General features: G+C 43.2%; 1 protein-coding gene across 1 annotated transcript; it reads right to left on the bottom strand.

Annotated features, from left to right (window-relative positions):
* Positions 1-31: 31 nt before the first annotated feature.
* LOC145362280 (heterogeneous nuclear ribonucleoprotein L-like) lies at positions 32-21,409 on the bottom strand. Its single transcript, XM_080218367.1, has 13 exons — positions 21,283-21,409; positions 15,453-15,583; positions 12,776-13,013; positions 11,227-11,312; positions 10,179-10,275; positions 9,680-9,752; positions 4,597-4,656; positions 3,727-4,010; positions 3,369-3,490; positions 1,860-2,061; positions 1,408-1,465; positions 486-581; positions 32-375 (listed from the first exon to the last, which is right to left on the bottom strand). The coding sequence occupies exons 1-13, from the start codon at positions 21,388-21,390 to the stop codon at positions 317-319; spliced, it is 1,614 nt and encodes a 537-aa protein (XP_080074493.1). The 5' UTR covers positions 21,391-21,409; the 3' UTR covers positions 32-316.
* Between the last annotated feature and the right edge of the window lie 3,246 nt (positions 21,410-24,655).

Below are 24,655 nucleotides of genomic sequence, written 5' to 3'. Positions count from 1 at the left end.
TCGTCAAAGACCAAAAATAAGAGGGGGGCAGTTGTGCCAGTTAAACTGTTTATATCATTTATTGAATTGTAATGCTGCATTGTTTAAATCACAGCCAATAAAAATGAAGGGGAATTTCACTTCTACAATACAGATTACAAAAAGTTAAACTGAAAGCTACCAAAATAAAAAAAACTGGAATAGGTGTCATAAACTGTGGTTCATGCCTTTTGCACAAATGAAAGATTGCCGCATGTATTCAACTTTGCGTAAAATACCAAAATACAACAGTCACAATGAGAATGGCTAGCAGATCACTGTCTGAAGGTTCCTGTTCTTATGCTGCGTGCTGCACTGTGGAGAAGCAGAGTTTCAGGGTGTATGGATAAGGGCCACCTAGGGGAGAAGAGAGAATCATCAGCAACTCCAAAACAGGCACCGCACAACACAAATCTCACGTCTCTCCGCACCCCCCCCCCTCCCCCATTTCGTTAAACAGGACATACTTGGATTTTTCATCTGATAGTGATTCAGTAGGGACAGTGACTCCATGGCATCATTCTTCGAGTCCCACTCAATCAAGCCAGAGGAACTTCTCTCACCTGCAACAATAAAAATTGGATTCAAATCCGACATGCCAAGAATATTAAACATGCTCAAGTGGCTGTGATCTAAGACCAGCTGCAATGACAAGAGCAGCAGACATAAGGATAGTTCACAGAACCCTATAGTGCAGAAAGAGGCCGTTCTGCCCATCAAGTCTGCACCGAACACAATCCCACCCAGGCCCTACCCCCATATCCCTCCGTATTATACCCACTAATCCCCTAACCTACACATCCCTGGGCACTAAGGGGCAATTTCTTAGCACAGCCAATCAACCTAACCCGCACATCTTTGGACTGTGGGAGGAAACTGGAGTACCTGCAGGAAACCCACACAGACACTGGCAGAATGTGCAAACTCCACACAGACAGTGACCCGAGTCAGGAACCGAACCCAGGACCCTGGAGCTGTGAAGCAGCAATGCTAACCACTGTGCTAATGTGCCAGTTGCAAGGCAGACTAGGTTGGGCAAGGAAAAGAAGTACATTACAAAGATAAATCAGTTGCAGGAAACTTGCCAAAGACCAGAATAAATTATCCCACAGATTTCATTGAGCTAATGGAATGGTAGACTCTCATTTGATAAAACATTGAGGAAATTAGATAACCTTCATAACTAAATATAAAGTTTCTGTGCTGAAACTTCAACCAGGATTATTCATGGACAGACAAGGCAGTATCCAGGAATTTTAAGTGGCATCCTGACACCCAGCGAGAAAGAGGCCAGTTATAAACAAATTCATTGCAATAACGTTCTCTCAAACTGTACTGACTGGAGCTCCCAATAGGAGAAAACTCACTGGTCACCAACCAGGAACTTACTCTTTCCAGAGAATAACTTGAAGGCAGATGGTCTCTTCAAGCCCAGCTCATCACAGACCTGAAAGAGCAACAAAACAAGCTTAGTTATCCTGTTGCGGTTACATACTCAATTCACACCCCTTTACCTTCAAGGACAAACAGAGCAACGGCACAACTTTTAAGTGTTACAATGGTTTTACAACTGCTCTCTACAACCTCAGTTCTGATGGAGGGACTGCACTCGGGAATGTTGCTGCCATATCTGGATCTTTGTTCATCACCAGAGCAAAAACAGTCCTAACGTCAGCATCAATTTCAGTACCAAAGCAAAGCCACCAAATGCCAATCTGTTATTCAATTTCACATGTAACAGCAGGTAGCTCATCTCCTTTGTCCCTGTGCAATGCGAGAACAGATCCAAACCAGGAGCCAAGGTAAGCAACCCAATATAATTACTGAAAACATTCCAGTACCTCACAGAAGGCATCCTCTGTCACCTCCGGAGGGGCATTGAAGTAATGTAGGACATTGCTTGGGTGCTGGATTCGATTCTTGCCAGCTTGTTCTGGAGTGGTGAAGCGGTTGTTTCTGGAGCCAGAGAAATCCTTAAAACTGCAAGAGCCATCTTCAAGCTCATAAGACTGACCCGCCATGATGGCCTGTTGTTTTGACACACTTGACAAAAGGAATACAACATACTAGTAAGCACAAACATTTCCAAACTAACTTCACTTACCTCCTCCGCCCCCCACCAAAAATCTTCCTTTCTACACACAACTGTTGACAACTTTAACCATTGGTGACTTGCCATTCACATAACAGCAATATTGTACTTCGCCCAATTGGTAAAGGTCATCAATTAAATAAGTTTCTCTCCACAGATGTTATCTAGCCCACTGAATATTTCCATACCCTAAACATAACACACAATCAGAGGATATTCAGGGCCACGTGGCCTACTCCTGTTCCCAATTCCTCTGTTTTCCAAAGGTTAGGTTGATTGGCCATGCTAAATTGCTCCTTGTCAGGGGCATGAGCCAGGTAAATACGTGGGGTGAAAGGGATAGGGCCTGGGTGGGATTGTTGTTGGTGCAGACTCAACAGAACGAATGGATCTGCACTGTAGGGTTACATTAGTTGGAGAATAAACAGGGATCTCAAAAATTCCAACAGGGCTAGACAGGATAGATGCAGGAAGGATATTCCTGGTGCTGGGGAAGTCCAGAACCAGGGGGTCACAGTCTAAGGAAACAGGTGAATAATTCTGCATGGGGGGCGGGGGGGGAATATTTATTTGCTTCTAACTGACGAGCCTTTGGAATTTGCTACCAGACTTCAGTGGAGACCAAAACATTTATGTTTTCAAGAAAGAGGTAGATACAGTTCTTCAGGACTAAAGGGATCAGATAATTGGGGTGTGTGTGCGCGTGCGTGAGGAACAATTACTGAGTTGGGTTACTAGCCGTGATTAAAATAAAACGGGGGAGCAGGCTGAAAAGGGCTTAATAGCCTAATCCTGCTGTGTTGCCAGTGACTTTACTGGGAATTGGGATGGAAGCATTAAAAAGCCCCCAACAGCCACACTTTGATCCAGCTCCAGGCTCTTCACATGGAAGCTTCCTAGATCGCAGAAGCAGGAATTTCACCCTAGCCAGCCCATGGTTTGGCAGTGCCAGATGGTGCTCGGCCATTCCTTTCACACAACACTTGTAACACGTTATGCAAACCGATTTTCCAGCGCTCTGTAGCAGATCTCTAAACATGGATCGGAGTAGGACCTCCCACTCCTAACCAGTGGCAGGCCCAATTTGTACTCTTTCACCTAAACCTATTATGCAATAGATTCTTAGCCAAGTAAGCTTAATTCCAGTCTCAGTTTCTATCAAATTCCAAAACAGGGCAGTCGAAGCATTGGCATGGTTATCAGGAGAAGTCATTCCACAGCTCAGACTCCAGTGTACATTTCAAAAGCTAGTACTTACCAAACATTTAATTTTTGGTCAAACATGTACGTGTTATTCAAGTGACTGATGGCTCGATCCACAGCAAATCCATCTCCCATTTCTACCATGGCAGCTCCTGGCTTACTCTTCATGAATTTAACCTTAAAAAAAATGCAAGTAAAGATTTCTTAAGGAGCACAGGATACAAAAAAAAAACTATAGCGTCAACCAGAACAGTCAATCCTGCCCGTTTAAAAAAAAATCACACTGGTGTACATGCACCTCAACAAAGAGCAGCAGGTCATTATCACTTTTCAAAAAGTGATAGTTTATCAATCACGTGGCCTCATCTAAAAATTCAAGGAAGAAATATAAACTTCCTCACACTCCCAATTACCTTTTCCACATTTCCATATAAGCAGAAGATGTTGAACACTCGATCACAATTCATCCTTGAAGGATCCAATCCGTAAACCATCAGCACGGGGCTCTCTGCCTGAGGACCGTATTCGGGTGGTGGTGGTGGAGGGGGAGGTCCATACTGAGGCCCATAGCGTTGACTGGGTGGGCCCCGGTGAGGACCCCCCACTGGAGGTGGGCCTCCCATCCTTCGGCGCTCATAATGGGCAGGTGGGCCGTAATCATCATCCGGGTAGTGACTGTATCCTCCTTGTGGGGCTCCTTGGGGGGTACAACCAAAAACAGATTTAGAAGGCACTCACAGTTACAGATAACTCCACACAATATCTCAACCTATAAATGGAAGAACAGGTTGGAGGGGAAATTCTGCATTATAATGACTGTCCTCTTAGGGCTTGCCAGCTGACAAGTACTGCCAATCCTTCAGTCATTGAGGGGATGGGCTATGCGTTGTCATTTCATACACAGTGGATTCCCTGATCAGTGGTCTCGGCAATACCACTGTCCTGGTGACAAACAGCAAAAGGAAGTGCCAAAACAAACTCAATGGCAATCTAATGACACTGGAAGACTATTGTACCCAAAAATCAAGGGTGGATCACATTCACAAGCCAAATCAACATGGGAAAGTGTCACGGGCAGCAGGTAATATGGTGAAATAAGTCAAGATAAATATGCCCCAGCGCACATCATCTTAAGAAAAAAGGTGATGGAAAAATACTTCACCCCCCCACCCCCCAAAATCATTTAAAACAGGGGAGGAAAAAAGTCTCAAGTCTCAAAAGACATCAAGACAGCATGGTCAGCCAGGTACAACACCACCCCACCCATCGGCTCTAGTTCTCACCATACTCAGATGGATGATCTCCAAGCAAGGCTGGCTGGCGCTGTCGCTTGTTAGGATCTCCTACAATAGCGAGTGCGGGAGGGGGGGGTAAAGAGAGAGTGTTAAAGGCAATTCCCAAGTGGTCAACGGCACCCAAAATACATTACAACGTAAAAGTTACAGTGCAAATATTGAAGAGGAAAATCAGCAGTCAGTACATTAGCAGTTATTACAATAGTTTCCAGAGTACAGATACATATTTAAAACTTTGGCATTTATACATTGTAGTCTTAACAGATCTATATCCACAAAGGTTCAAGCATAAAAAGGTCTACTTACAGGCAGAGTTAGAGAATAACGTCCATGTGCACAAAATGTCAGCATTTTTTTTCTTACCACCCAATGCTTCAACAGCAACTTATTGCAGTTTTGAAAGATGGCGCCCCAAACATATGCTTCAACCCTGCATTACACGTTTTACAGCAATGAATAGAGATTTTATACAATGGCAGTACTAGATTCTAACAATTGCATCTAGCAACAAATTTCACGTTCACAGTTCAGGTAAAAGATTCTTCACAGCTGTCAAATGGTTCAGTAAAAAAGTTGTGAATATGAAAACCCAGTGTTCCTCCATGTCGTTCTCCTGAAAGTAGTGTTGGATGTGTTGGTCTTGGGCTTTGTGGTAGCAAGGCTTACTTGGGAAGGATCTGTGTACATCTCCCACATGGGTGTCCAAAATGAAGTAGTGTACCACTGGTAATGTATCATTTATGCAGCGAAATGGCTGTACTGATGTGCCTCACTGATGTGTCTCTTATCCCTCCTGTTGAAGTTGCATGTTGCCGAGTATCAGTTGGTTATGGCAGATGTCTGAATGTTCTCTGAAAATGTAGGAAATGTAGAAAACTGGTGTTTCGGCAGGTTGGGTTGACTGGTGGAAGGAATTCGGCATGTACTTCAAGAGCGCTGTATGAATGCACTTGTCTTATGACGAAAACTCCTCTAAGCAAAGTGAGGGAAAACCCCTGAGACAAATCAGTTCACATGAGGCAGTGTTTTTGACTTGTATCTGAAGAAATCTTGAAAATGAAACAGTTACATCTCTTGCGAATATGCCTCATTTTTTTCATTACCTTCACTTCAGAAGTCTAGGAAAATGATGGTTTGCCTCACAGTATGTAAGTCATGGCATGTCGTATCGCTGTGGCTGCAGGGTAATCTTGGGTCAATGTATGACATTCGATGTATTATTCTTGTTCAATAAAAAAGGAAAGAATTCTGCTTGCTTCTCCAGAAAGATCTGCCTATTACTGTTGCACTGTGTATGGTCTTACCCAGCAAATGGTTTGGTTATATAATGCGAAAAGCAGAGTTTAAAATTAACTGACCACTAGCACAGTTCACAGCATTTAATGAGTAACTGCAGCTTGCTTTATCTTGGTTATGCACACATAGCCACAGTTGAATATATGTATTTTTTAAATATCAACTCGTGCTCTCAACTCCCCAGATTGACACACAGTTTTTTTTTTTGCAAGCTTTCATTTTCCTGTTAATTTTAAATTCAGCTTCCCCAATGGTCAGACATGTACACCTCATTTTAAAAAAGGCATTATATAACAGCAAATCTGAATTAAATGTGCTCAATATAAATGAATAGTGCACTTTGATAGTCATCACAATCAGATTATTAAGTGAAAGAATCCCTTTAATTATACAAGGCTCATTAAAACTACATGCTGTCACAATTTACAGTCACTATTTGGGCTGCCAAAATCTCAGGTTTGACTTTCCACTTTATTCAACACAGTAAAAAATTTCATCATGGCACTGATTTGGAACATACCCATCTTACTACGCATATGCATGCATGCAGCTACTGTGATTATAGGATGATGTTGGATCAGTGTTTAGAAACCACCTTGCCATGAGGCAAACTCCTAGCTTCACTTAAATGGTGGCTTCAACATGCACATTAGGTAAAACACATGGGCGAAAAAGTATTCTGCAACTGGTATTACCGCCAGTAACACAAATTCAGGGTAGATCCAAAAATCAGATGTTAAAACAATTCAACTTTAAAAATAGAACTACAAAAAACGGTCAAGATATTTGAACAGCAAGTTGTAAACAAAATTTAAAAATCTCATCTCAAAAATTACCCGGTTACTGAGTAGTCACAGTAGAAATGGTCTCACCCCATTTACAACTCAGCATTGAAGCTTCATGACAATTTCAGGCACAGAAAAATTATTTTTTCACTGTGTGTGTATACAGATGAGGGACACTGCCAAATCAGCAAAATTTTAAGATCACAATTTTATCCTCTGGGAGAGCGGAGGTGAAAGTTTCCAGACATTTTGATAAATTATTGGAAGGCTCAAACAAAATTCAGTACTTTAGACAAAACACACACCTCAGAAAAAAGCCACTATTAAGGACAAAGGATCAATATTTGTAGGGAGGGTGGGGTGGCTGCAGGAAATCTGTATGTCTCAGTGCCTGGAGAGGATACCATGTAGAAGGATACACACACACACTAATCAAGTTGCAATTTCTCCGCAGCCAGAGGTTTGCTTCAAATTTATGAAAAATTTCAGTGCCATCTAAATTCAGATTTTTACTTCCATTTTTCTATAAAGGTGCACAGTCAACAGAAGAAAAATCAGTATTACATTATTCACTACGTACACCACCAGTACACCAAGTGAAACACAGTTGGTGATTACCAGGAAAGTCAAACCTTGTTATGGGGTGTGCAAAAGATGTAAAAACTTCCAGCAACATTTTGCTTTGAGATGCAAATGCATTCACAGTGCAATGAAAGTCAGCTTTAAGTCAGGAAATGTTTTTAGAACAGACTTCACACTCAGCCAGCATGTTGTACCTAAAGCTGCATTTTCATCAGGAAACTTAAATATTCGCACAGGAAACACTATGCTAGCTGCTTCACATCCCACTGGGTGAAACGATGCACCAGCTCAGAACACACTGACTATGCAGTTTGACAGTGCAGAGAGCAAAAGGCTGGAGCAAAGCACCCTAGATAAAAAGCTGCACTCTCAATCTGGATTTCACTTGAAAATGTCTTCTGCAAAGCAGATCAGAGAAAAAGGAAGCTTTATTGTAAATGGGATGGAGGTCAAGGCCTTTATGGGATTAACATTACTTTGTACACGCACTTGTGCGTTTGCAATTCTACCAGGAATCATCCTTTCATACAATTGCACAGATTAAAATTGAGACATAGCAGTTCTAATTAGAGATCTTGCTATGTCATACTACTGTTCAACAGTTACATCCTCGTTCCTCAGATGTCAGTGACACACTGCCATTATTTATTGCTCATTCATTTATTAGGCTGAGACTCAAGTACTGCCTCGTGTGCTATTCTGGTCCAAAAACTCACAAGGTTACTGTGCCCCAGGAATATTGAAAAGGTTCAGATGCTTTTGGCATTCGCTGATCCACTGATTTCAGCTCATTTTCGAGACAATACTGAAAAGTGAAATTTCACAACAGCATCAACTGACCCAGAAACTTGCAATGATGCAAAAGGTCTCAGGATTTTATGGATTACGCCCTGGAAGTAGCTGCATCACTGGGGAATTCGATGAGGCTAAAGTTCAGTTGTTTCTTTCTGAAAGATATTTAAATCCACCCCAGGAAGCAAGTGCGTGAATTGATTACATAGTTGAGATGGACAAAAGAGAAGGCCTCGAGTTGAAATCTAGGATTTAAAGTAAATGTTATGGGACACAAACAAATAAGAAGCAAATTTAGAGATCTTGGCAGAGCAAGGCATCGAATGGAATCGATATAGCTCATGACAAGTGGCAGACAAGAGTTTACACTATCCAGAAAGAACCTCAGCGAATCAAATAATCTGATCGCTCTGATGTAGATAAACAGCTGGACCAACTCCACTGTCAGTGAACTTCATCCAGTGAAATATTAAAAACTGTAAAACTAATGAGTGCGCAAAACGCAGTCAGTCCTTCAAAAAATCCAAGCTTCAGAAGCCTGAGTCAAAGCCCTAATACCATGCTCGTTACCCAACGATGAATTTAAAAAATTGTCAATGGCATCACAAACCAGAATTTTACAAGCCCCAAACATATCTCAAATAACTCCAGCCCCAACAGCTATATTTTGGTGAGAAGGGAAGCTGCATTATGGTTTTGGCAATGGCCAAAGGAGAAGCAGTTAGCTGTTACAAATCACACCACTCAGGAGTCATAATGTATACAGTCGCTGGGAATAAAAACATGGTGAATAATGTAGAATTAGCAGAAAAGGCTGGGAATACTCTGCAGGTCTGGCAGCATCTGGGGGGGCAGGTGGAGGAGAGAGAGAGAGAGAGGGAGAGAGAGAGAGAGAAGAGAGCTGGGCTCAGAAATGTTAACTTCTCTCTCTCTCTTCAGGTGCTGCCAGAATTTTTCTTTATTTCATGTTTTCAGCATGTGCAATATGTTTCTTCTGTAACCTCAAATAATCTTGCCATACTGATGGGAGATAAAGCAGACCAAGAACTTGAGTGCAATTCACTAGTGAAGAAACTGGAATTCACAGCACTGCTTAAAATCGGAGCCCCACCTAACTCAAAAATTCTGTCTCATCTCCCCAGCCAAAAATAGAAGGACTTGATGGTTAAATGTGAAAGCTGAAATATAATCAGATTAAAAACATAAAAAAAACATTGTGCAATGCAAAACTACCCCACTCACATTAAAATTTGCCAGCAGCCCAATGCACTATTAAAATTAGCCAACAATGCACTCAGTCTTGCCACAGCATTTGCCCACTGAGCTAGTCTCAGCCTTCACAGCCATTAAATCACTGGAAAAATGAAAGCTAAACACCAAGCAAATGCCCATCACCTTATGGCAAACCAGTTGTTAGAATCCCAATGGTGCAGTATTCCAATGTTGCTGGAAGCTTTTCTAAATTTCATTAATTGACTGACAGCACCAAAGTTATAACTGTAAAATATGGTGTGGGATTAGATGTATGTAATTTACAAACAAGGGGAATGTGTATCATTTCTACACATTTAATTAATTTTGCATTACACTGAATCTACATGTACTAAACTTATTACCTTGTCCTCCCAAAGTAGGATTGGTGTAATCCCAAGTGTCCTGATCATTTTTGAAGACATTCAAACGAGTAGGCTAGAGAAATCAGAATTCAAATTATATCAATAAATAGATCAAATGAACATCTAACTTACAGCTCAACAACCACAACTCAGCCCAAATCCTAGTATTCCTATGCAACACCAAGTCAATGTGGAGCCTCTGTACATACTGCTGATAAACACCACAGCAAACTGAAAATAAGTACTAATACTAGCAAATAGTATAGTACAGACATATAATCTTAACCTTGCTTTCTCAAAACAGAACACACTAAGCAGTGTTTTAAAGCTCTAAACATGGCATTATATTTAAAGGAATTGCAATTTGGCTATACAATCTCTTAAGATTGGAGATATTTTCAGCTCATAATTCAATTTCAGTCTCAAAATAACTATAATTTTCTTCAGCGCTCCTCATTACGCCAGTATGTTGAATTTAACAAGCAAACAAGCAACTTACTTTTGCATACTCAATCTTCAAAGTACAACATCCAGAATAAATATCTGCTCCATTGAGAGACGCTTTCGCTCTCTGTGCACTCTGTACTGAGTCAAACGTGCCAGGCATTAAGGCAAATATACAAGATTAAAAAGTACAAGTTGCTGACCAATTAGTAGTGTTACCAAAGAGAGGCTAATCCTCTTTTGACTCCTACAAGTGGTCAACCTTAATGATTGCAGAATGGTTGTACCATGGAAAGAAATGGGAATTCCAACAATGGCAGCTTGCTTTGTAAAATATCCCAAATGCTTCAGAGCCAAAGGAGTGATGCAAAAGTTTGGGTAGGAAAGATTGGCCTTCATAAAATGGTTTCAAAAAAGTGAAGCATGGGGTGCAGGGAGATCAAGGATGAAATTTCAAAGTGTGGGGCCCAGTCAGTCAAAACTCACATGCCAGGAGTGGATCAAACAGGATACGATACAGATGGGGGCAAGACGGCAATAGTTTTGAACTCGACTGAAAAGTATTGAAGACTGGGATACTGGATAAGTAGAGTGACAATAGACAGGGATCCATTATTTAACACCCCCGCCCCACCCCCCTAAAAAAAAAGGATCAGAATGGTGGTGGTGGTGGGGGGGGAGAGAGAGACAGGATAAAACAAGTAGCCAGGCAGCAAACTCTCCCACTCCCTACATCCATTCCGCAACTCACTGCATTACATGCAGCACATCCTAATATACAAGTGTTAAAGAATCATAGAATTCCACCAGTGCAGAAGGCGGCAATTCAGCTCATTGCGCCTGCATCAACAATAATCCCACCCAGACCCTAGTCCCGTAACCTTGCGTAATTACCTTGCTATTTCCACTGACAATTCAGCATGGCTAATCCACCTTACCTGCGCATCTTGGGAGTGTTGGGTGGTGGGGTGGGGGGGGTTAAAAAACACAAAGAGCCCATTAATAATTTGTTCACATCAAAAAAAAAGTTGGAACAGCAAACATCTTTCAAATTATTTCTACATATTCAATCAGGTGCTCAGTGTTGCCACCACAAAGGATATTCCACCATCGCTTGGACTCCATTCTTTCTAAATATTACGATCCTTTGCACAGGTCCACATGGATTGCAAATAGTGTACAAAACATCCTGAAAAATAAAAAGATCAATGAGTTGTAGTGTGCATTCACCTGTGGCCGAACGGGCCATCTAAAACAGCAATTTGTAAAGCACTCTGGGACAATTGGGCAAGAACTAAACTGACAGGCCGCAGTGTAAAGACAAACAGGCTGCAACCCTGATGAGTGGATAAACTGGATATGGGTCATCTCCAGGATGAAAGAGACTTTCTGGTCACACTGGGTTGTTTACCAGACATAAGGGCACCGTGACCCCTTATTTAGGAGTAAAGTATGTGGCCTATGTGCCTCCAGCACCTACAGACATGGCTGTTGGGGACACAGTAAAAAGTCTGACAACACCAGATTTTAGTCCAACCGGTTTATTTGATAATAGACTCACAAGCTTTCGAGGTTTCCCTCTTCGTCAGGTGAATGGAGAGGTCGGTGTGGTAGCAACTGATTGGACTTTTATCAATCAGGGGGATCAAGTCCTGATCGATTGATTAGGAATGACCAAAAGGGGTGCGAAATCCAACATGGTATAAAGGGTGCTGCGCAACCAAGAATCTCTCTGTGCCGACAACAATGGTGACCACTGGCAGCAACAACCAGCACGAGAAGAGTCACCGCACCCAAGAAGGAAGGAAGACCAGAGCCAAAGTGCCCGACCAGACCAAAGTACGCAGACGTCTACTGAGACAAACACACTGAAAAAGGCCAATATCGACTTGGGTACATGCCAGTCACATAAAGTTAAGTCAAAAAGTCTTGTATTGGACTTGAACTTTAGTATTTTCCTGTAAGACAACTTATTGTTGGGTGGGTGATTAATTGTTGGGTTTAAATTAATTAATTAATTGGGTTTAAATAAATATTGGTTGTACCAGTAAGACAAAACTCGTAGTTATTTGTCCACTGTATAAGGGTTAAAACAAACTGTGCAGCAGGCAACACATAAATCAGCTTCCCCCCACCCCTGCCTGAGTAGGCAAGGGGGCAAAAACAATGATATTGGGGCAAACCACCAGCGGTTTCCTCCATCATATATTCCCAATTATGATTCAGATCAAACTAAAATACACAACAATTGAGGATTAGTGCATTTTTTAAAGCCAGAGTTATGTCTCTCTTCTCAATCAAGAATCTCAGGTTATAAATGGGCAGACAGGAACATAAGAACATAAGAACATAAGAAATAGGAGCAGGAGTAGGCCATCAAGCCCTTCGAGCCTGCCCCGCCATTCAATAAGATCATGGCTGATCTGTTGTGGCTCAGTTCCACTTTCCCGCCCTCTCCCCATAACCCTTAATCCCCTCTCTAAAATAGAAGCTACAATGAGATCAGCCATGATCTTACCAAATGACAGAGCAGGCTCGAGGGGCCGAATGGCCCAATTTGTATATACATTAGTCAGCAAGTTCTGGGGCACAAAGATTTCACTCAGCTTATAATCCATACACACACACATACATCACGCTACAATAACTCACCGTTGTGATTGGATAGATAGGATTCATCACTGTGAAAAGCAGAATGTTGTTCACATTTCTGGAATCATCAGAATCACCAGGCCTGGAAATTTTCTGACTAGTGGAGTAGTTCACAAAGGCAGGTTGAGCACCCACGTAGATCTGGCTTTCAACTGCAAAGTTCACACAGGCACAAGCACCATTCAGGTCCTCAAACTCCACCAACGCCTGCCGCTTCTTGGGCATCATCACAACATAGCTGGAAATCCAAATACAACCTGTCAGCTTTTTTATATATGTGAATGTAGTCCACTGAATGGTGTGCGCATTTTGAACAATGAACACTGTGCCAAAGCTCAGCATTAGTTTAACCTCTTTATTTCAGCTTTAAGCCATGAGCTATGCAAGCCTAAGATGGCAGCAGAGCCAAAGTTTACAACAGCACAATCACTGAACAACTCTGAAATCATGAGAGCCAATTTAGTGGCTAGTATTCACCGGAGTAATCAGACACTTTCCAAAAACTGCAACAAAATACTGTCATTATAACCTCATATTTTTCTACCACTTTGCAGATAACCCATTGCAGGTGTCCAAAATATAAAGGACAAAGAGCAACTTAAGCAAATGTTCGACCCCAGATCAACAAATTTGAACGCTAGACCTGCAACCTCAGTTCCTATCATATAATTTCTCAAAATTTAACTACATAACCAGCTTCTAAGTCTGAATACCAAATATGCTGTCCAAGAAACAGGAAATAAATTGTGACAGCAAAGAAAATTAAAGAGCATATTAGTGGATAAACAATGCTCCAAATATTTAGTTAAACATATCAAGATTTGCATTGTGCAGTAAGCAATTTCTGCCTAGTCATATTTCCCTGTGATTTTAAACACTTGTTTTAAAGAAATGGAGTTTACCTCACTGCTGCAATTTAATATGAAAGTTACAGGTCACAGATCACAATCACTAAAGGCATATCTGAAACAGAAAACCTAAAGCACAGAGAGAGATGCTTCCCTTGTCGAGAGATACTAAAACTGTCAACCACTTCTAAACTGTTTTGTTTACAGTATCACCAATTGCCAAATCTCAAACATCCTAAAGTTACCACAGACAAGAAACTTAACTAGACCAGTCACAACTACTGTCACTAAAAGAGCACAGGTTTGCTGTTTTGTAAGTGATCCACCTGCCAACTTCCCAAAACTTTTTAATCATGTGCGAGTCAGGAATGTGATGAAATACTCTCTACTCACCTCAATGGATGCAACTTCAACAAGAAAGCAGCCAGTCTGATTGACACACCACCCATCACCTGAAACATTCACTCCCTACACCTTCAACTTACCATGTCTGCAGTATAGACACCAGGGGGCCATTTGGCCCATCACGTCTGCACCATCTCTCTAAATGAACTCATCTAATTCCAGTCGCCTTTTGAATGCTTCAAAGAAATCTTCCTTTACCACACTCAGGCAGAGCATTTTAGGCCTTAACCATCTGTGCAAAAAAAAGTTTCTGGTACCACTAATAACTTTAAAGTCTGTGGTCACATTCTTGATCTCACCAGTGGGAACAGTTTCTCCCACAGTCTGCTATCTATTTTGTCCAGACCCATCATGATTTTGAATATCTTGATGTCTTTCTCCCAACTTCTCCAATCTATCATAACTGAAATTCCTCATCCCAGGAATCATCTTGTGAATCTTTCCTGCACTCTCTTACAGTGCCCTCATATCCTTTCTAAAGCGCATTACCCAGAATTGAACATAATATAGCTACAAGAACTGCAGTAAATCACCCAGGCTTCAAGCAGTACCTCCCACAATCTCTACCACCTAGGATGAGAACACTGACTGTGGGTACCCCATTACAACCCATTCTAACTGGGAAATGCATTTCCATCCTTCAATTATCAGTTGGTCAGAAAAACTGAATTCTCCAAGTGTACAACAAGGGAGCAGCTCATCAACTCTTTCAGAATAGTCAAGTACAGACAAAGTACTGGCACTGTCAGTGACTCCCACAATCTACAAACAGGTACAAAAAGATCACCTTTTAATTGGATTAAGTAATGCTCTATTTGACTCCTGAGAATCACACTGGCACAGTGCTGCCTTACAGCACCAGGGACCCGGGTTTGATTTGCACTGTCTGTGTGAAGTCTGCACGCTTGCCCCAAGTCTACAAGGGTTTCCTCCAGGTGCTCTGGTTTCCTCCCACAGTCCGAAAGACGTGCTGGTTAGGTGCATTGGCCGTGCTAAATTCTCCTTCAGTGTACCCAAATAGGCACCCGAGTGTGGCGACTACAGGATTTTCACAGTATCTTCATTACAGTGTTAATGCAAGCCTACTTGTGACACTGATAAGTAAAACTTTAAAACTCAATTGTTATCTGACTACATTCACGTAAGTATGCAGAATGTCAATTCTACTTATAAATTTGAGGGAGCAGATGTACATCAGGAAGACCATTCAGGAAATTAGATTAGTGTCATTACTGACAACAGAAGTGTGATTAAAAGGTTTCTTGGATCTCTCAGGCTACCAATAATTTTGTTTCACGGATATGTATAGTTAGAAGCTTCTTACTGCTCATGGAATACACACCAGCCATTAGTCCAGAGAGAAAATGATCAGCTGCAAAATCATCAAGCCAACTGCTGCCCTGTCTCAACCCAGACCAGCTTACCTGATCGCACCAAACTCCTGCAGTGCCTCTACAAGATCTGCCTCCATCACTCCATCTGACAGTCCTCTGACATGTACCACAGGGGATGGGGATGGTTTGTGAGGATCTTCAAGATAGCTGCCATCTTGTTGCTGTAAAGAAAATGTGACTTTAGTACAAGCAGGCATTTTAGGTAGTGCATCCTTACCCATCTTCCAATAGGAATGCAAACTTAGATTCAGAACTTGCTATAAGTGAGATGAGCTTTTCTATTCATGTATTTATTTGTTCCCCAGATATACGTTGCTGTGATCTTTTTCCCAATTCAGAATAATACCCAGTAATACCGGCGCCCTTGGGTCTACTATCTGTTCCCTTTAGTGCTAGCAGCATGGTTAAATAACCACACAGAAAAAGGCAACTCCAGCACTCGTATGAAAAGCAGGCAACCCACAAATTAGACAGTCTACAATCTATTAGAAATTATGCAATTAAAAACAAAATTTTGCATTAATCATGCTAGGCCAGAGCAACTACCTAAATATACACTTGGTGACAGCTGTAGTCTCAATTCAGACTGATATGCACAATTGTTCTAAGGATGAAGGATTTTAATTGCGAGATAGGTGCAGGACTATGGGAAGAGGTTACTGCAGAAGGTCAGAGGACATGGAGTTGGGGGTAGGGTGTTAGCGTGGATAAAGGATTGGTTGTCAAATAGGAGGCAGAGAGTGGGGGTCAATGGGTGCTATTCGGATTGGCGGTTGGTGACTAGTGGGGTGCCCCAGGGGTCGGTGCTGGGGCCTCAGCTATTTACCATTTATATAGATGATCTGGAGGAGGGAACCGAGTGTAGGGTGTCGAAATTTGCTGATGACACCAAGATTGGGGGAAAGGCAAATTGTGCGGAGGGTGTGGAGAGTCTGCAGAAGGATCTAGATAGGTTGGGCGAATGGGCCAGGAAATGGCAAATGGAATTTAATGTTGGCAAGTGTGAGGTGGTCCACTTTGGTAGGAAGAATGGTAGGAAGGACTATTACTTACGTGGCGAAAAACTGCAGCAGGCGACGGTGCAGAGGGACCTCGGGGTCCTTGTGCATGAGTCGCAAAAACCCAGCCTGCAGGTGCAGCAGGTGGTCAGGAAGGCGAATGGGATGCTGGCCTTCATAGCGAGGGGGATTGAATATAAAAGTAGGGAGGTCTTGCTGCAGCTGTATAGGGCATTGGTGAGGCCGCAGCTGGAGTACTGTGTGCAGTTTTGGGCGCCGCACCTGCGCAAGGATATTTTGGCCTTGGAGGGAGTGCAGAGGAGGTTTACTAGGCTGATACCGGAGTTGAGGGGGTTGAGCTATGAGGAGAGGCTGAATAAACTAGGCTTGTACTCGTTAGAGTTTAGAAGAATGAGGGGAGATCTCATTGAGACGTATAAGATGATGAATGGGATGGATAGGATAGAGGTGGAAAGACAGTTCCCGCTCAAAAAAGACAGTAGGACTAGGGGGCACAGCCTCAAGATAGAGGGGGGGCGGTTCAGAACGGAGTTGAGGAGGAACTTCTTCACTCAAAGGGTGGTGAATCTCTGGAATTCTCTGCCCGTTGAAGTGGTGGAGGCTGCCTCGCTAAATATTTTTAAGAAGCGGGTTGATGGGTTTTTGATAAGAGAGGGGATTAAGGGTTATGGGGAGAGGGCGGGAAAGTGGAACTGAGCCACGACAGATCAGCCATGATCTTATTGAATGGCGGGGCAGGCTCGAAGGGCCAGATGGCCTACTCCTGCTCCTATTTCTTATGTTCTTATGTTCTTAAAACGATAAGTGATACTAGTATGAGGTGATGGGTTGAATGGCCTCCTATGCTGCAAGTTATGAAGGTGGTGGTAGAAGAATATTAACTAGCTTGAGGATAGCTAGTCACAGTTGCCAGACTGATTATGGAACATACAAATTATATGTACAGTTAGTTTAATATTTGAGGAAATGAAACTAAAACGAGAAGACTACTAGATGAAATTAAAAGTGAAAAGACCAGTGGTTCCAGCAAATGCAATTGCAAGCTATCCAAGCAAACAAAAGTAAGTATTTAACAGGCTGGAACCATTATGGATCCAAATCCAATAGAAATATGGTCTGGCTGGGAAACAGGACAGTATTGCCTCTACCGTTGTTCCTGCAAACTTTCCCAGACATCAAAAAAGATTGAAACGAGTCTGCTTGCACAAGTTAGGCAAATCAGCAGCGATGGTTTTATTTCAGGAAGAAGGAAAGAAGCAAAATGTCTCAAGAGAATATTTTTAACTAGTAAATACCGCAAAGAGAAGTGCTAGTCAACAGATAGGTTGCAATAAATAAACAAGTGAGGAAAGTGGCTCAGTGTAATAAAACAGCGAGAAACCAAGCATCAGCCTGTGGCTTCATGCTCCAAAACTGAGATTCTATCACATTCCAGACAAACATTACCACATAGTTTCAAGACCAAATAGAGTTGCATTTTTTGAGAGGTTATCTTTAGGAATCTAGATACTACAGTCTCAACCGTCATCTCGCTAGATTTTATTGGCCGTGGTAATTACCCTTGGGCGCGACAGGGATGACGTTGATTCATTTGCCTGCTACCTTTGTCCTAGGGGGTAGAGGTTACATGTTTAGAAGATACACTCAAAAGAGCACTGGTGTGAAGTTACTGCAATGCAGCCTGTAGATAACACACTGCTACCACAGCTCACCGACAATATATTTATTGTACAGATGATGACCAAAAGCTGCAAAGACAGAGCTCAGGCACCATGTTTAAAAAAAAATGGAAGTCAGAGTTTTGAGCTGACTTTAGGGTCTTGGCAGCTGAATGCATAGTGTCCAATGGTGCAGCAAGGCACTAAAGGAGTTGCGATGTTGTGAATGGTTTGAGAGCTAAGAGGTTAGATATAAGGAGGGGCAAGGCCAAGAGATTCAAAAAACAAGGTTTTTTTGCAAGTCAGGCTTGATAGGCAATCAGGACTTGGTGCAAGGAACACGCTGCAGATGAACCCAAGTTTAGTCTGAAAGATGGCCCAAGAAGAATCAAGTCCAGAGGTAAGACATCAGGCTAACAAAAAGACACGGAGAGCTTTGGCAGCAGTGCCACCACAGCATAAATTTGAATTAAGCAGCATTTTTAATCGAAACAGAACTTATTTTTAAATAAAACTTATTTTTAAGAGATTAGAATTCATCTAAAGACAACAGTGATTTACTGTCCCCAATTTTACAGAATTATTCTGTTCACACAACACAGCTACACTTCCCTAATTTACCTCCCATGCCAAAGATTCCCCTAATTTTCTCAGCAAGGGTTGGTCATCCTGCCAAGGACTCATCCAACAGGAAAATATTCCAAATTGTGAGACCATTTGCTACATTCAACAAATTTACAATCGAGCAATTGTGTCAAGTCCCTTAAATACTTATTTGTTTTGGCCAAAATAGAAATTTTGGACCACAGACACTCTTTTCAGGAAAATAAATAAGTAGTAAGCCATTACAAACTCCCCTAACAGGGTAAACTGCAAAGAGGCAAAAGGAAAGTTTGTCTCCATCTCATCTTGGATTAGTCAAGTATTGGAGCACAGAGAAACCAATCAAGTGCAACAGGACATAACCCGGCAAAATAGGCATACAGATGGAATTTAATGCAAAGTTAAGAGCAAAGCATTTTGACAGAAAAGATAGGGAGAGGCAATTTAAATTAAATGACATTTCCCTTCCACCTTGAACCCTTATGTTAAATCCAATTTTATGTCCCAACTTTCTCCAAACAGGGCCATCCTCCTCTTCAGTTTTGCTTTTACAAAATATTGGCCAGCGTTCTGCTATCAACACGTCGCTATCCTACTTTTGTCACCTTTACACCCCCATTAACACACACATTGTCATGGGTACAAGACATCGGTCCCTCTACCCAATCTATTTTGCTTCATCCCGCTTACAGCAAAATAGCCATCAAATTCCTCTTGCTCTGAAGTCAAACTGACTGAAATGTTTCTCCTGCCACAAATGGTGCCAAACCTGATGAATTATTCCAGCATTTTCAGTTATTTTATGATTAGTCACTGCTCCAGAGTGCACAGGAAACGAGCGGGCAGCACTATGACAGTGGTTAGCAATGCTACCTCACATTTGGAACACGGGGATTTGTGGCGCTTACACACTCTACAGTATCTGTGTGGGTTTCTTCCCACAGCTGAACTTGTATAAAACTCTGATTAGGTCAGTTCAAAACCAGAGCATTGCATGCATGCTGGCACTGCTGTCTCAGCACCAGGGACCTCAGTTCAACTCCAATCTCAGATAACTGTGTGGAGTTTGCATATTCTCCCCACGTGTGTGGGTTTCCTTCGGGCGTTCCACTTTCCTCCCACAGTCCCAAGACTTGTGCGTTAGGTCAACTGGTCACGTTAACTTGCTCTTTAGCCTTGGGGGTTTAATGGGGCAAATTGGATGCACAGGGGTAGGGTTGTTGTCAATACAGGCTTCCTTCTGTACTGTAGAGGGGTGCTACTGAGGTGGAGCACAGCACTTTAAATGGATATTCGGAGTATTGCACTGTTGGAGGTGCCATTTTTCCAATGAGACATGAAGAGCTCGCATCTGCCTGCTTTAAAGTTTATTTATTACTGTCACAAGTAGGCTTGCATTAACACTGCAATGACGTTACTGTGAAAATCCCCTAGTCGCCACATTCTGGCATCTATTCGGGCACACTGAGGGAGAATTTAGCACAGTCAATGCACCTAACCAGCACATCTTTCAGACTGTGTGAGGAAACCAGAGCACCCGGAGGAAGCCAACACAGACACGGGGAGAACGTGCAAACTCTACACAGTCACCCAAGTCAGGAATCAAAGCCAGGTCCCTAGCGCTGTGAGGCAGCAGTCCTCATGACTGCACCACTATGATACAGCATTACTTAGTGCAAGTAAAAGGTGATCTTTATTGATTTGTTAACCAAGGTTTGGGTGGCAGCCCTTTGGTAAATCTTAGAGGCAATGTTGCCAGTGGCAGGGGATGGGCGAAGGGGGTGCAGCACTAGTCACCAGGCTCACCATCTCAAAGGCGACCAGAACAGGGCAATAAATGTGGGCAGTTATCCATTCTTAGTTGACATGGGTGTAAATAAAAACATGTAAAAGATCCCAGGGCACACCTTGAAAAAAAACAGGTCTCGGCCACAACTGATGCCTGAAACACCATCACAACACACAGATTGTGTGGTCATCAACAATGGCAGTTAGTGGGATCTTGCTGTGCAAAAGTCCCCTACACAACGATTCAGTAGCATAGAAACGTGGTGGAAAGAGATGTTATAGAAATAATCAGAGTTCTTACAGTGCAGGGGGAGGCCAATCAGCCCATCGAGCCTGCACTGACACATGAACAAAGTCCTATTCTTACCCGCCCGCCAGCCAACCAGCCTTTCTCATGTGGGTATCCAGCCGCTGCCCTCACCTTCCCCCCATAACCTTCACTGGGAGTGTGACTGCCGGAAAGCCCGCCCGGGTCTCGGTCAGGCGGATTTAGTGGGTGCGGGGGCGGATGGCGGGAGAAACCGCGCTCCTGCGATTAAAGGAAGACGGTTGGGAGGGGGAGGCCGCGGGCTGAGGGAGGCGCAGCCGGGTACAAACACCGCCTTCACCAGCCGGACAAAGTCAAGCGACCTCCCTAACCCATCCCCGATTCCCAGCCGACCCCAGGCCCCACACACCGCAAAATGGCGGCAGCGCGCCGGCACCATTCCGTTGATATCGCCCCGTCGCCAACCCTCACACTTATATATTTTTCTCCTCCTTTGCCGGTACCCGGCCTCCAGCTCCTCTTACTCGGTTAGCATCGTTTTCGGTTCGCTGGCGCTTGGCTGCACGTCCGTCATACACCTGCTGTCTCGTCGCCATCTTGTCGCCTCCTTCACCGCCGCAACAAGACAACATGGCGCCCGCTATAAATAGCCTCCCGCGCCGAGCCGGCCACGCCCACCTCTCTGCCCCTCATTGGTTTACAGGGCACAAAGCTGGCTGCACCTCCTCAGTCCTATTGGCGCCGGGAAAAAATGGGCCCGGTCCCTTCGCTCTTATTGGCGACGGGAACAAAGATGGCCCCGCCCCCTCTCTCCTATTGGCGCCCGGAACAAAGCTGGCCCCGCCCCTAGCTCCTATTGGCGGCGGGAACAGAGCTGGCCTCCACCCTCTCGCTCCTATTGGCACTGTGAACAAAGGCTGCCCCGCCTCCTCGCTCTGATTGGGTCTGCGAACACAGCCATGCTCCGCCCCTCGCTCTGATTGGTTCTGCGAGCTGCCCACATGCCGCCCTTTCGAAATCCGATTGGAGGCCCGTCTCAGCCTCGCACTCCCATTGGCAGGGAGGCTTGTCGCTCAGCCAAGCAAAGGGACACACGAGTCCCGCCTGTTCTCCACGTGGCCCCTTGTGTAGAAGGCCCTATATTGTTTGTTGGTGACCTCTGAGCCCCTTTAACCTTATTGAAGGGTGTGGCAAGATCAAAGTTAAATGTTTATTAGTCATAAATGACACAGTGACATGGGCATTAGCACAGCTACCTCACAGCAGTTTAATTCGGGGTTAGGTTCCCGTCTGTGTGGATTTCGTACATTGCAGGTTTCCTCTGCCTGCTCCAATTCCCTTCCACACCGGGTTAAAGTCCAACGGGTTTATTTGGTAGCAAACGCCACTAGCTTTCAGGGCCCTGCCCTTTCGTCAGACTCATCTGTGTGTTTACCCCAGTCCAACACCAGCATCTTCACATCTGTTTCCTTCCACAGTCCAAACATGTGCACGATAAGTGAAATTTAGCATGGCCAAAAAAAGCACAAAAGAATTCCACAGATCATAACAACTCTCATCAGAAAAAAGTCGTCTTCAGCTCCAGCTTAAAGGGGAGGTACCTAATTCTTAAGCCATAACCTCTAGTTCTAGTCTCTCCTCCACAAGAAGAAACATCTTCCCAGTATCCAGTCAGTCAAATTCCCTCAGGCTCGTGTAAACTACAGCACAAACAGGCCCTTTGGTCCACAACTTGCACCGATCTTGTCTCTACTAATAGGGTTATCTATAACCCTCAATCCTATTCAGTCCCACGTACTCATCCAGAAGTCTCTTAAAAGACCCTAATGAAATAGTTTCAATAAGACCACCTCTCATTCTCCTAAACTTCACGCATTTTAGGCCCAATCTTCACTTAGAATCCCTACTGTGCAGGAGCCCCATTGGCCTTTCAAAGCTGCACTGACAACAATCCCATCCAGGCTCTATCTCTGCATTCTAACACATTTATCTTGCTAACGCTAATGGGCAATTTAGCATGGCCAATCTACCCATTGTTAATTTTTGGACTGTGGGAGAAAACCAGAACTCTCCATTCACCTGACGAAGAGGCAGTCCCCTCGAAAGCTTGTGAGTATATTATCAAATAAATAGGTTGGACTAAAACCTGGTGTTGTCGTCAGACTTTTTACTGAGAAAACCCACACAGACAGGGGGAGAATGTGCAAAATCCACACAGTTACCTGTAGCCAGAATTGAACCCGAGTCCCCAGCCCTTTGAAGCAGCAGTGCTAACCACTGTGCCACCATGCCACCCCTTATTTGGCAAGATCAGCCCTTTATCTCAGAAATGAGTTGAGTGAATCTTGTCTCGTTTGGTTTCCATTTAAATACTATTCGGAACTCTCTTGGGGTAATAAGTGGGACCAAAACTGTGCGGTTCTCCAGATGTGGTATTAACAAGGCCCTATACATCTGTGATAAAACCTCCCTACTCTTACAGCACAGGAGGCCCTTTGGCCCATCATGTGCACACCAGCCATCAAGCACCTAAATCAAGCACTATCCTATCCCTCTTTCATTAAGCTCTAACATTCCATTTGCCTTCTTAATCACTGGCACACTAATCTTTACAGAATCGTGCACCAGGTTACCATGATCGCTGGACTCCCTAGTCTATCGAAAAATAGTAAAAAAATTCAAAGACCTAGCAACTCTGGGGTAAAGAATTCCAGACTATAACAACTATCAGAAAAAAAATTATCTTTATCACCAATTTAGAGACATCTAATTCTTAAACTGTGTCCCCTAATTCTAGTCTCCCCTGAAAAGGGTAATATCTTCCTAGTCTCCAGCCTATGAAGTCTCCTCAGGTTATTGTGTGGTTCAATAAGATCCCCCCTCATTCTTGTAAACCTGATGGAGTTTAAGGCTCAACGTTCAACTTATCTTCACAAGTTAAGCTCTTCATTCCAGGAATGAGTTGAATGAATCTTCTCTGGTATGGCTTCCACTTTAAATACTATTTGGATCTCTCTTGGGATAACAAATGAGACCAAAACTGTACGCAGTACTCCAGATGTGATCTAACCAAGGGCCCCGGACAAGCTTTAGTAAAACTTCCCTACTTTCATATTAGAGTCATAAAGCTTTACAACAGAGGTCCTTCGGCCCATCATGTCCCCACTGGCACCAAGCACTATTCCCCTTTCATTTAAGCTGTAAAATCTCACTTGCCTTCAATCACCTGCATACTGTTTAGTGATGTGTAAAAAAAAGGAAAGCTATGTTTTTCCCAATTCACTTCATTATTAACTTACAAGTTTTTTTTTATAATCCTAAGGGATGTTTTAAGTCAAAATATGACACTTAGCGGCATCAATAGCTATTAGGGACAGGTAACCAAAAGCCTGGTGAGTCCATCACTCAAACCAGCCTCCCGCCCACAACTCCATCTATACTTCCTGCTGCCTCGGGAAAGAAGCCAGCATAATCAAGGACTCCACGCACCCTGGACACACACACTTCCGTCGGGAAAAAGATACAAAAGTCTGAGAACATGTACCAAATGACGCAAGGACAGCTTCTTTCCTGCTGCCATCAGATTTGGTCCTTTCACACATTAAGCTGATCTTTCTCTTCATCCGATCAGTAAATGCAATACTATATTCTGCACTCTCTCCTTTCCTCCTCCCCAACGTAGCCCATGAATGATATGTTTTTGACCATAACAGCTCACAAGAAACAATACATTTCACTGTATCCCAAAACACATAACAATAATAAATCAAAAATATAAAGGGGGAAGATATCAACATAGACATCTGGGGAGGGAATTCCAGAGCTTAGGTCGCAGAAGGGTTGCAGAAGCAGTTACAATTCAATGTCAAGGTTAATGATCCATTCAACAACTTCAGC

The sequence above is a fragment of the Carcharhinus amblyrhynchos genome, unplaced genomic scaffold (genome assembly GCF_965287045.1).
Source record: "Carcharhinus amblyrhynchos unplaced genomic scaffold, sCarAmb.v2.hapA scaffold_37, whole genome shotgun sequence".
Lineage (NCBI taxonomy): Eukaryota > Metazoa > Chordata > Chondrichthyes > Carcharhiniformes > Carcharhinidae > Carcharhinus > Carcharhinus amblyrhynchos.
This window is presented reverse-complemented; position numbering and strand designations above follow the sequence as displayed.